The 14,265-nt window shown below is 40.4% G+C and overlaps 1 protein-coding gene across 2 annotated transcripts in view; it reads right to left on the reverse strand.

Annotated features, from left to right (window-relative positions):
* smg1 (SMG1 nonsense mediated mRNA decay associated PI3K related kinase) overlaps positions 1 to 14,265 on the reverse strand; it is a 474,356-nt gene that overhangs the window by 409,977 nt on the left and 50,114 nt on the right. For both annotated transcript variants that reach the window (XM_084329910.1, XM_084329909.1), the window contains exons 3-4: positions 823 to 975; positions 300 to 436 (exon numbers count right to left, since the gene is read on the reverse strand). In XM_084329910.1, the coding sequence (XP_084186036.1) occupies positions 300 to 436; positions 823 to 975 (290 nt within the window). The remainder of the gene's footprint in view (positions 1 to 299; positions 437 to 822; positions 976 to 14,265) is intronic.

Below are 14,265 nucleotides of genomic sequence, written 5' to 3' on the forward strand. Positions count from 1 at the left end.
GACTTGTAGTTTTTGAACGATTAGCAGCGGAGAGAAAAAAGTACGACTGAGGTTGTAATCTTCACTTGCATACTGTGCGAGTAATTGATTTTTCCGGTTCGCGCACACATATTATTAGGGGCAAATGCGAGTAATATGGTCGCACTGTAGAGCCCTGATCAGTGTGGGGTGATGCGTTGCCGTTTATGATAGTCATGATTTTCTTGTGTTGTGCCAATACCTGGCTTCATATACTACACAATGGTGTAAAACAACGCTTTACAACATAGAGTACAGTGGGTATGGAGTAGTTGACTGACCACTTTGTTCTCTGCGTGGCTGATGAACTCCTTCAGTTGTTTGAGGGTAGCGAGCCGGCGGTCCCTGTCATCCTCCCGGGACACACGGCGCAGGAGGTTGGCTAGCCGGGACTCCTCTGAGTGAGCCATGCCTCTGTCTGCATGGGGGAACAAGAGCACACAGCACTCAGGTTAGGATCCATAGCCTGTTTCAACCAAGTCTATGTTCAAAACAAACTGGGATTGAAATAGGCTGCACTGGTGGCATGTGCCGGTTAATGACGGTCAACCATGATGTAAATGTCAGTAACTGGAAGTGTAAATCAATGGAAATGGAAATCAAACTACATCGATCTGTAAAATGTTTGAAGTGTGAACTAATCGGAATAGTCAACGTCACTCGGACCTCGCTTTGGAACCCTCTCAACACCGTCCCCTTTGGGAACAAGTGAGCTAAGTAGCATATAACTGCTCTTGAATAAAAACAAAGTCAGATTTTCAGGGCTAGAGTGATTTATTCTAGCCCAGGGAACATCAGACTTACCCTGTGATTTCCTCATGTCCTTTGAAGCTAAAGCACGATTTCCATGCTGAAAAGGGGTCAAATCCGACGTCACGTCATTGAGCCTCAACTCTTGCCCCAGCGACTTCCAACCAAATGTAGTATCACAGAGACCGTCACCAGCTTCATGTCCACCTGAAGGGGTTAAGGGAAAGAATGGATAAAATGGCAGGACAGAGTGTTCTTCAAGGTCTTAATGCAGTCAAAGAGTTTTTTTTGTTTTATCTGGTAAATAAATTTAAAAAGGGGGAGATATTGCACCAAAGCAGTGTAACTAACACATCGCTACAGCAACTTATTACACATTGAGAGCATTTACTATTCCAATATACGACTATTCAAAATGATGTACGTATTAATTGTATTTGGGCTAGAAAATGCGCCAATTTAACCTTTATTTTGAAGGCAAAATCGCTATACTGAAAGTGAAAGTTGATGCTGCCCTGACGGAGATTTGTGATTTGACAGGCTACATGAAACTAAGAAGTTTGAGTGGAGTATGTTAGCTTTTTTTTTGCGTCCAGAATTTTATTCATAACTCCAAATTCACGCCTTCCCAAAATATGTCTGTAACACAGCAGGGTCATTACTGAAAATGTTCATCCTTTTCTTGTTTGCCACACCCACTTTCTTCCACACCACTTTCACTCACAGCTGATCAGAAAAAATACAAAAAAATGCACAACATACTTTTGCTGAGCTCTCCAGTCGAGCTGCTGCGGTGTTTAAATCCAAAATATTGATAAATCCTCTGCCATTGTTGTGTAACATGTCATCTCTTCTCTAGAGTCTTCTTTCTCTGCTTCACGTGAAGTTTAAATCTACTCTAGAAGTTAAAATGAAACTTAAAAAGCATACACTGCAGTGATTCCCCTAGGATTTTTTCAGGGGGGATGGTAGGCGCGCGTGTCACGGATACGTGGTGTCAACAGTGTCGTCATAGACGCTAAGGCGGTTGTTAGTATCGGTGCATTTCTCTACACTGAGCTGAAATGAAATTATTGCACATAAATTAGGTAAATAAATATTAACAATATTTATTTACAACACATTAACTTATTTACAATTATACATCCAGTAGTGACAACACACATATGAACTATTTACAATACAGGGAGGCACATACAACACTCATAACTATTTCAGAGCAAGCGCACTCAAGTTGTTAGGAAATTCTGAAGGCTCAGAATGCACACTGGACGCTCTGACCGAAGAGTAGGGCTGGGTGATATGGCCTAAATATGATATCACAATATTTTCTGACCTTTCGGCGATACACGATACACATCACGATGTTTTTCCTTTTTTCCCCCAAACAATTCATTATGAGGCTTACCAAGACAGTATTTGAGTTTGCAAGCTAACATTAAAGACAAAAGATTCATGCATTTAGCATTTTTATATTATATATTAGATTTAGATGATTGGATTCTTAGATTATATATTTAGCATTTTAGCCTTTCGTTTTTTTAGATTATATATTAGATTAGATTTAGATTATTAGATTATATATTGTAACTATTTATTTACGTATACATTTATTATTTGAGCGGCTTAAGGCTATATCTGTACTTGATGTTTGTTTGTTGTGTTGCATACTTGAAATAAACTTCAATCAAATCAAATCAAACCTCCCCCTCTTAAAACAAAAACCGGTGTTTAACCTAGCCATCTATAAAACATCATGATAAAACTGTGAAACAAATGTCCTACTCCCCTAAAGAAAGAAATACATGAAAAAAACATGACTCAGTTATCCAATAGTGCTGCTGCTTTTTATTTTGTTAAAATCTTTTAGTTAATAAGACTAAAAGACTACAATATGACTACAACGGTTTCATGACGGCTTCCTGTCCTCGCCGGAAGTGCGTCGTATACCTAAATTAACTTAGCGTTAAATGTTCAACAACAGAACAGATTGCTGCTAATTAGAGTAGCCTCCAGCTGCAGCCCTGGAGAATCCTCTCACTGGCAAGCTTGTGCCAGCCACAGGACACGCGCTGATTGGCGGAAAGTACGGAAGTATCTCGAAGTAGGAGATGGGTAGGAGGGGTGGGTGGGGGAAACTGTACAACTGTACAAGCAAAACTGTACATTGTTTGGTGGTCTATCGCCCTGCTCTAAAGATAAACTCTAAGCATAACCGACTTCAAAAGAGGGCCTAAGCATAACCAGTTCAAAACAAGGCGGACATTAATAAAGTTTTCAATCAATCAATTCCAAGCCACGACCCTCTCTCTAACGTAGAGTGACGTCCCCTCGAGAAACTTCCGTACTTTACGTCAGCATGCGTCCTGTGGCTGGCACAAGCTTGCCAGTGAGAGGATTCTCCAGGGGGCGGCAGCTGGACCCTATTGGCTAATTAAACACTTCATGGAAACGGAGTAACATTAAAGTTATGTCGAGTTCATACGTGTAGTGTAGTATGAACTCGACATAACATTAACATTACTCCGTGTCCACTCTTGCGTCGCAGATGGATGGTACACTATGTTAGCTCCGTAGCTAATCCACTCATAGACTAATTTACCAATAGCAGTACTGTTAACGTCGGAGCTTATCAATACTCCTGGGTTTCGGGGGGCATCCCTAGCACCGGCTAGGTGTGTGCGCTTGCGTGCGTGTATGTGCGTGTAGATGACGTAATTTGGGCAAGTGTGTGTGTGACTGACTTTTTTTTCTGCAAGAGGGAGAGGAAAGCATTTAGCACTGCGCTTGTAAGTCTCATCTCAGCCGCAGCCTCTAACGCAAGGGTAAAACCAGCGTTTCCGTTAGCCGGTAATTACCGGTATTTGACCGGCAAAATATGTTGAAGTCCGAATATTTAAATCTCTCCGGTCTTAATGTCCGTGAAAATAATTCCTCTAAGCACAATTTTATTATTTGAATTGTATTAAAATAGGCTAAAATTAAATAGCCTATGCGATGAACGAAACAATCATTACATTTGTTTCATTGTTGCTTCACTCTGATAAAGCGCGGATGGCGCCGCTCAGATGTGAATCTTTTTTTTCTTTCTTTTTTTGAGCCTGTCTGGCCACCATAACGACAAACAGGTATAGAGAGAGAGAAAGATGGCCAAACAAGCTAAGCTTAACAAATATTTCATGAAACCAAGCACAAGCAGGTCTAATAATAATGACAACGAAGATGAGTCTACTGAAGTCAGAGACCGCCGATGTCGTGGTGGCTCCCGCGGAAAAGAAACAGAAATGTCGAGCGTTCAGGCCCGAGTGGAAAGTTAAATTCTCCTGGCTGAGGTGCGATATTATAGTCTAGTAGTCTAGCCTCTATGATGTACGAGAGATAACATTGATTGAACGTACACAAAGTACACTTTATTGATTGAACCACAAAGAGCACCCCCAGTCTGCTGCTACCGTTGCGAGCCTCGCAGACGTCCACCTGTTCCAATGGGGATATCAAAGTCGAACCAACCGTTACCAGACGACCCCGCTGTTCTCGCAGGTACAAAACGGATAGGCACAACGAGAGACGGGGTGAGTGAGTGTTGACATTTTTTAATCATATGCAACTGTTGGTTGACTGCCGTGTCACATAGTAATGCATATTATTGATTATAACTAAATGTAGGCTATAATGAAATCAACAAATGCGTTACGCGCATGTGGCTCGTCCTCTCTGCATGTGGCGACGAGCTAGCAAACGAGGCAATGTGATGATCAACTAGTTTGCTGTATGTGAAGTTGAACATTATGATATGTGTGACGTGTCCGATACAACGAGGTGAGGCGATGTCGACTCGAGATTAATTTGGGGGTGCGTGTGACAGCTGCTGCAGCGCAAGCCTGCGGGGCGGGAGCTTGATGCTGGATTAGCGTATCGCACTAACTTGGGAGGCGAGAGATAGTTTTACACAATCATAAATAACATTCCATGGACAAAAGGAGCAGGAAGAAGAATAAATCTTATAAATACCTGCCCCTTATTCCTAAACTAAAAAAAAGTATTTTCTTAATGGTCGGTGTACAAACCTAATTTATACAAATAATAATTTATACCATTATACAGAAACTCACAATCCACAGTTAAACAAAGAAAAAATTAAATAATAATAATAATAATAATAATAATAATAATAATAATAATAATAATAATAATAATAATAATAATAATAATAATAATAATAATAATAATAATAATAATAAAAGAAAGAGAGAAAAAAAGAAAAGAAAGAATCTCACTATTCAGATCACATTTGATTTTCATACTGACTAAATTATTTTTTTTAGAGCTGGGCCGTTAACGGCGTTAACGTGCTGCGTTAACGCTATACTAGTATCGCGCGATAATATAATTAACGCATTAATCTAAAAAAAATAATAATAATGTTTTTGTTATTTTTTTGTTTTTTTTTAACATTTTTTTTTCTACCTTTATTTACCCAGGGTAGGTTCGCTGAGCACAGATGTTCTTTTCCATTCACACCTGGGAGCTGCCCAGTACAACCACAGTTGACACCATTGGCCACTGAGCAACTCCACTGGAGCAGTTGATTCAAGCCATGTCACATAGTTCAAGTTTGAAATGATTCTTTCTGTTTTGCTCCTGAGAGTGTGCTAGATACTGTACTGTACTGGTAATATTATGTATGTGTTAACTTCTGAATAAAACAACTTATTAAACACAAGTACATCTTATTGAACATTATTTTGATATTTCATTACCAATTATCATAGCAAAACAGCTTTTTCAAACAGTCTGTAATGCATTTTGGAAACTGGAGATGGGCTCATGGTGTAATGGGCCACCTGGCCTGAGAAACATAAAGAGGAAAGAAAAAGTAAGGACTTACTTCTGGTCATTATTTGGGTAGAACACACATATTTTGAATGCCTTCGGCAGGTTTTTTTTATTTTTTTTGGGCCATTTTAATCTAGATTAATCTAGATTAAATCCAGGATTGCAGATAGATTAATCTAGATTAAAAAAATTAATCTATGCCCACCTCTAATTTTTTTATAATAACACTTTTACATCCCTTAAGCTCGCTATGGAGAGAATTCCACAACTTTACACCAATAACTGAAGGACACATCTGTTTAAGTGTGGTACGTGCAAACTGATGTTTAAAATTGTATTTTCTCCTACTAAACTCACTTTCTAAATGAAAAAGATTTTGTAGTTTTTCTGGCAGTGTATTATTTCTTGCCCTAAACATAATTAACATTGTTTGAAACTTAACCATGTCTTCAAGTTTAATTATTCTAGATTTAATAAATAATGTATTTGTGTGTTCTCGATAACTCACTTTATGTGTGATTCTTATGGCCCTCTTCTGTAGTATATATAATGGTTTTATATTGGTCCCATAAGTATTCCCCCATACTTCAATACAATAACTGATATAAGGTGAGATGAGTGAGCAGTAGAGTGTTCTCATTGCCTCATACTCTAACACATCCTTTACTTTATTCATAACAAAAATACTCTTGGACATCTTTTTTTTAACATGTGCTATGTGCGATTTCCATGTTAATTTATCATCCATAATCACACCAAGAAAACGAAATTCATTAACTCTCTCTATATCAACTCCATCTATTGTCAGTACTATATTTTCATCTAGTTTTCGATTGCCAAAAATCATAAATTTAGTTTTTTTCAGATTCAGTGATAGCTTATTTACATCAAACCATTTCTTTAGCTTTGTCATTTCATACACAATATATTCTGCTAGTTCCTTTAAATTATTTCCAGAGCAAAAAAAATTGGTATCATCAGCAAACAAGACAAACTGTAATAGTTTTGAAACATCACAAATATCATTAATATATAAAAGAAAGAGTTTGGGCCCCAAAACCGAACCTTGCGGTACCCCACATTCAATTTTCATGAGCTCAGATTTGACATCCGCCAACTGCACATATTGTTGCCTATTGTGGAGATAACTACTCAACCATTCTAGAACCACTCCTCTCACACCATATGTGCGTAATTTAGAAATTAGAAAATTATGATCTAAGGTATCAAATGCCTTTTTTAAATCAATAAACACCCCTATTGTTAATTTCCTTTTATCTGTTGCTGTTGTTATTTCTTCAATAATATTCATTAAGGCAGTCGCTGTTGATCTGTTTTGCCTAAAGCCATACTGGCTTTCGCTCAGCAGTTTGTTCTTTTCCACAAAACCATCTAACTTATGCGAAAACAGTTTTTCAAGCACTTTCGAGAACTGTGAGAGCAATGACACTGGTCTATAGTTAGTGAAGCTGTGCTTATCTCTCTTAGTAATTTGATTCTGCAAATCAATTTCTCATTCTTCGCTTGATGTAATTAATACAAATGTCCAATATAACGGAATTAGTTAGCTCATAAAAATGTGATTATAACAGACTGCTGTTTAAAACTCTGACCGGAATTTCTCCAATATGTCCGGGGATAGAAATCTTGCAGGTGAGGACACCCAGACCGGCACGAATATGTTCTAACGGAAACGCTGGGTAAAACATCACGATATCCACGATACGTTTAAAAAGTGTATCGTTAATGAACTGTACCCGATATTTATATAATATCGTCATATCGCCCAGCCCTACCAAAGAGTCAGTTTATCAGAGCGGAGCAGATTTTCAGAGTGAATTTATTAACTCACCTTAACTAGGGCCCTATGAAATCCGCTTTTATCTTTTCCTGTTTTCGGATATGAATTTTCCTGTTTTTCCGATTTCTCTGATTTTATATTTTCTCCTTTGGATTTAACAAAAAAACTACACAAAATTATGTTTTTAACTACCGTACTTTTCGGACTATAAGCCGCGGCTTTTTCCCCCATTTTTCGACCCTGCGGCTTATATAACGGTGCGGCTTATATGTGACTCGACGTGACCAAACCCGAAAATGTAAAAATCTAAATATTGCTTTTTTGACTGCATTGAAATGTTATTTATCTGTTCCCTTATTTGCTAAATTTAATACAACTTGTAAATTAGTTAATTCTTGTTATTTGTCCGACAGTATTGTGTCCCAATGCTAATTACATATGGTAATTAAACATTAAAACACCTGCGGCTTATAGTCCAGTGCGGCTTATATATGTACACATCATTCAATTTAGCTGCTGCGGCTTATAGTCAGGTGCGGCTTATAGTGCGAAAAGTACGGTAACTTTAATAACAGTACATCTGCAAACTGTACCGTCTATCTGTATGTCATGTATGTCCTGATGAATTGAAAATGGGAGACCCTGATGTAAACAAGACGAAAGTCTTTCTCTGGTCTGCATCCCCTTAAAACTTTAATCGCCGAAGACGCTGTTCAGCGTCTTTCCCCGCCATGCTTATTCTGCCGAAGACGCTGGACAGCGTCTTTGATATCAATATTTCAAAAATCTGTGATCGAAATCATATTTCTCCCCCGGAGACATTATATGTACTGGTGAGCCCCTCTCAATTCTCCAACGGTTCAAGAGCGCCACCTGGTGGCCGATCGGCCGCTCGCCCAAACAGGAAGTGATGCGGATGAAGTGATGCTCACCCATATTTCGTCCGGGCACTCGCTATCATTAGCAGGACTCCATCTTGACACAATGGATGTCGATCGGTTACCAATAACTCGATAAACAACATGATTTGGACGTATATACTATTATACAACCTGGAAATGGATCGGATATTTCAACATCCCATAATAGAAAAAATTCTGTTCCACGCTCATTTCCCAACGGCGGGAGGAAGCTACGGTGAGTTTCAGCGTTATTTTTTAATGTCTTCGATACTAACTGCTCTAATGATCATATCACCCACACTAGATGAATGATATAACGTTGCCCACGGAATTATAAACGACCCCCCCCCCCCCATCCGGTCAACATCAGATCATACGTAGTAACTCCTAGAAGCACGTCCAGTTGACATTTTTTATCTCGCACAGATTCCTACCAAACTGTATTTGATCATCAATATAATGCATTTAGGGCTATAAATCAAGTTCTGGAGAAAGCTGCAGAAAACGATAAAAACATACTTATACTTTAGACCGTATTTTAGTATGAATATGTGAATGAAAAAGTATAACGTTGCTACACCCTGAACAATAGATATAGGACGTTGAATGGGTCATAGTAATGTCAATTTAGCAATACAATTTAAAAAGTTATAGCCCTGCAAAGAAGGGGAACTTCTCCATGTTAAATAGGGCTGGCGAGGGATGGTAAATTATGAATTTAACCCCGGCGATCAAAGTGTTAACAATTGTGTGTATTGAGCTGTACTGTATTGTACCCATTCTGCAATCTGTTAATAAAGTTTTCAATCAATCAATCAAGTTCAAGTTCTTTAATAGTTGTCATACAGAAGTACAGAATACTTTCATACAAAATGCTTCTTACTGTTACGCTCCAGAGACTGTGCTAGACAAGATAGTATCAAATAACATAATAACATAATATAGCATGAATTTAGAAGAAGAATGAGGTCACAGTTGTTCGGTATAGACATATGTACAATGTTCTGAGTTACCATATAATATACAATACACAATACTATGCAGTGTACTAATGTACAGTACTATCTAGTGCAAAGCAGAAATGGGATGAGGTACAATTTTAGGTACAATTTACAGTAAGGTGTACGAGTTGTAGTGCAATCCTTCATCCATAAATATAAAGTGTGGGGAGTGGGTGCTACAGTGTGTTTGTTTAAAGTGGGTGTGTGCTATAAAGTGTGTGTAGTGGGTGCTACAGTGTGTTTGTTTAAAGTGAGTGTGTGCGTGTGGATGTGTGTGCTATGTGTGTTTGGTGGTTGTTGTTGTGTAGTGTTCATTCATTGTTCGTTTAGCAGCCTGATGGCCTGGGGATAGAAGCTACTTCTGAGTCTTTCTGTGCTCGCCTTGAGACTCCTGTGTCGCTTGCCTGACGGCAGCAGTTCAAAGAGGCAGTTGTTCGGGTGGCTCGAGTCCTTAATAATTCTCTTAGCCTTCCCCTTGCAACGCTTGTTGTAAATGTTCTGGAGGGTGGGGAGCCCCCCTCCAATTGTGCGTTCGGCTGAACGTGTCACTCTTTGTAGTCTGCTTTGGTCTTTTGCAGTGCTATTCCCAAACCAGGAGGTGATGTTGCCGGTCAAGATGCTCTCTATTGTACATGAGTAGAAGTTCTTAAGGATCTTCTGGCTGACTTGGAACTTCCTTAGGCGCCTGAGGAAGTAGAGGCGTTGTCGTGCCTTCTTCACCACACTGTTAATGTGTATGGTCCATTTCAAGTCCTCGGATATGTGGGCTCCAAGGTACTTGAAGCTGTTGACTCTCTCAACCGGTGCCCCGTCGATGCTGAGGGGGCTGTAGTCCTTGACCCCCGACCTCCTGAAGTCCACAATCATCTCCTTTGTTTTGCTGACGTTCAGGGAGAGGCTGTTTTCCTGGCACCATCCCGCCAGGACCTTGACCTCTTCCAGGTAGGCCCTCTCGTCGTTGGCAGAGATCAGGCCCACCACCACTGTGTCGTCAGCAAATTTGACGATTGTATTGCTACTCCGCTGAGCCACACAGTCGTGTGTGTACAGGGAGTAGAGGAGGGGACTCAGAACACAGCCCTGGGGGGCCCCTATGTTGAGGGTGATGGATGAGGAGGTGCAGTTGCCTGCTCTCACCACCTGGGGTCTGCCAGTCAGGAAGTCCAAGACCCACTGGCAGAGGTCATAGCCCAAGCCCAGGTCCCTGAGCTTGGCTATGAGTATGGAGGGGACTATGGTATTGAATGCCGAGCTGTAGTCGATGAATAGCATTCTCACATAGTTCCCCTGCCTCTTGTCCAGGTGTGATGCTGCTGTGTGCAGCACATGGGATATGGCGTCCTCCGTGGACCTGTTGGGGCGGTATGCAAATTGCAGGGGGTCCATGTTGATGGGGAGGGAGGAGCAGATGTAGCCCTTTACTAGCTTCTCAAAGCACTTCATGGCTATGGAGGTGAGAGCTACAGGGCGGTAGTCGTTGAGGCAAGCAGGCTTGGATTTTTTGGGTACAGGGATAATAGTGGACTTCTTCAGGCAGGTGGGGATGACAGCCTGTTCTAAGGACAGGTTAAATATGTCAGTGAATACTGGGGCCAGTTGGTCGGCACAGACTTTTAGGACGCGGCCGGGGATGCCGTCCGGACCTGCTGCCTTCCTGATATTCACTTTTTTAAAGGTCCGCCTCACCTCATGCTCTGTTACCCTGAACACTGCGCCTCCATCAGCAGCCGACCCCCCCCCCCCCCCATTGCCGAGGCTTGTGAGCTGGTGTTGTTATTACCAGCATCAAACCTCGCATAGAAGGTATTGAGGTCGTTTGCTAAGGAGATGTCATTGTTCAGTTTGAGGGAGGCGCCTTTGTAGTCTGTCATCGTTTTGAGCCCCTGCCACATAGCTCTAGAGTCAGCTTGTTCAAACTGGAGTTCAATTTTATCCCTGTAGCGCCGTTTGGCCTCTGACACTGTCCTCCTTACGTTGTGTTGCGCCACCTTGTGGTCATTCATGTTGCCTGCCACTAGGCCGTCATTGTATGCTTTGGTGCGCTCTCTCAGAGCTTCACGGACGGATTTGTCTACCCAGGGTTTTTGATTTGGGTAAACTTTCATTTTGGTAGTGGGGATTGTTTCTTTCACCCTAGTACAGACATAGTCCAGCACTGTCTCCGTGTAGGCATTAATGTTATCTGTGTCGCGGAGTACAATCCAGTCTGTGTTGTGGAACACTGACCGGATCGTATCCTCTGACGTCACATCCCATTTCTGCACCTCTCGCGAGACTACGGGAGTACTTTTAATTCTTTGTCTGTACTTTGGTGTAAGGAAAATGGATGCGTGATCTGACTTGCCAAAGCCACTATCAGAATGAGCCTTGTAGCCACCTTTAAATTGCGTGTAACAGTGATCTAGGATGTTACCGCCTCTGGTGTTGCAAGTCACATGCTGGTAGAAATCAGGCAATACCTTTCTCAGATTGGCGCTATTGAAATCTCCCAGTACTAAAATGGCGGCGTTAACGTTCGTCGCTTGTATATTATTTACCTCGTCGTGTAGTCTGGAGAGCGCGGCGTTGTTGTTGGCTTGCGGTGGAATATACACTCCGACCAGGACGATCGCCGTTAACTCCCTCGGGAGGAAGAAAGGACGACACTTGATGGTTATATATTCCAGTTCTGGGGAGCAGTAGTTGGATAATTCCTTCACATTTGTTGGATCACTCCAATTTTTGTTAAACATGAAGGCAATACCTCAGTGCCAGTGTAGTTCAATGTTCAGTGCCAGTTAGGTTATGAGGTTTCTTTTTTCCAATTCAGTTCAATGCAGTTCAACTGCCAGTGCAGTGCAATAACTAAATAATAATTAAATAGTTAAATAATACAAAATAATAATTTGTTTAAAAGAAATCAGAAAAAACTGTAAAATGTAATTTATTTCAACGAGATGTCCTTTAAACCTGTTAAGCCTTTATCATAAATCGTATTAGATCCCCAATTATCATATCATGGTGAATCATTGGAAAGCCACACTCATTGGCTACAACCCTGTGCAAAGATTTTCGAGATCGCGAAACACGTCGGTACTACCGAGTATCGATTCAAGTGAGATATAAAAAAAAAAAAAAAAATGTTTACCTTTTTTCTTTTCATGTCAACGTTCACACGCACAATATGCTTACCTACGATTTGACTTGATTCAACAACAAAGCAGTCGGAGCAATGGCAAGCCGAAAACTGTCGAAATTGTAGTTATTTGAAGTTTGGATATTTTTTTGTGTGGCTGAGGTAGGTAAATAAAATTTCTTTAGACTAAAGTACAGAAAAAAGGTACCGTTGGGTACCGGTATCGATTCACAGGTACCGGTACCGTATCGGTTCAAATGTGAAAGGTACCCATCCCTAGTGGTAATGTGTACTTTTGCGTACTTTGGGGCACGCCTCACATATCGGCATGTAACTCGAGAACCGCTGAACGGATTTTGTCACCTGAAAGGGCAATCGACAGGCAACAAATAGGGCTTTAATTCGATCTATATATTGTATTAAAAGAAATGCACACCCGAGCCACTAGAGGTCGGCAAAGAATCGTCCACATGTGGGCCCTTGGATGTTAAGAGGTCAATGTTTTAAAATATTTTTTTTTGTAGCCAAGAGTAAAGACCATAACCATATCAAAAACAATAGTTAAAGTGTATATTTTCATTTTTACCGATGTTTTAAACGATTGATCGGAAATACAAATTTATCGGAAAATGCTAATTATCGTAAAAACCACAAGGAAATGACTAAATCCAGATTCAACCCTGCCATTGGAAAGAGGAGCATTTCCCCTATCCATAGATGTATGATTTGGCCATAATAAGGTCAAGGTCAAGTTCAAGGTCAAATATGAATTTATAATTAAAATTGATTATCATTAATTACTGTATCTACAAATACTTCTGTTTAATCATCTTCCCGCGGTTCATTTGCTTAGATTTTGTACACATGATCTCAATAAGGTGGTGAATGAGCTCAGTGAGCATTTTCTCCTACCCGTATACATTTTTGATCAAAGATGCAAAAATCATAAATCATAATTTATATTCTCCTTTGTTTCATCACAATTTACTCAAGCCTAGTAACAGACACAATATTTGGGACACTGGAAATACATACCCCCAGGTCCCTAGATGTTCCTAGATACCAAGAACATGCAAATTGACCTTGCAGAAGTGGAGCAATCTTCCATTTACTTAGGCATGTACCTTTAGGCGAAATACGGTTTACAGCTTATCAGGTTAAAGGTTTATGCTTCTCCCCATCTCTGGCTGACATCACCATTGTGATACCTTTGTGTTTTCCTCAGTGAGGGATTCTCTTTTGTCAGTCAGCAGCGTGTTGTACTTGCTGAAGCTTCTCTCTGTATATATTTTTTTTACTTTTAAATATCATTCAACATTATCTGGCCATCCTCAGTAAATACTAGGGGTGCACCGATGTATCGGTCGGGTATCGGTATCGGCCGATAAGTGCCTTGTTGACTGCAATCGGCCTATAAGCTCGAATGTGCCGATGGCAGTAGCCGATAAATATCCATCAATTTGTGTAGCGTCAAAAGACAAAAAAAAGTTCACTTGCGACCTGCACAACGCCGTCCCCAGTCCCCCACACAAGCTACTGCATCAAAGTTACTACTTATGATTAACAAGGCATTCGTTTTGTGGCATTAACGTTATATAGTTAGTTAGTGTTACACGTTGAATAACATCAGCATATTATTTACCCGAACGTAGCAAGCATTACGCGTTCATACTAGCTCAGTTCCTTCCGTTGCTCATAGAGCCCTGAGTTTTACCCATTCTGCAATCTGTTAATAAAGTTTTCAATCAGACACATGTATAGAAAGGCTTTGTTTTATTATAACATTCGTTGCAGTAAAATCATTATGCCTCGTTTAAGTCATCCTGCGGAGCTAAAAGCTAA

Source organism: Notolepis coatsorum (genome assembly GCF_963971535.1).
Source record: "Notolepis coatsorum genome assembly, chromosome: 14".
Lineage (NCBI taxonomy): Eukaryota > Metazoa > Chordata > Actinopteri > Aulopiformes > Paralepididae > Notolepis > Notolepis coatsorum.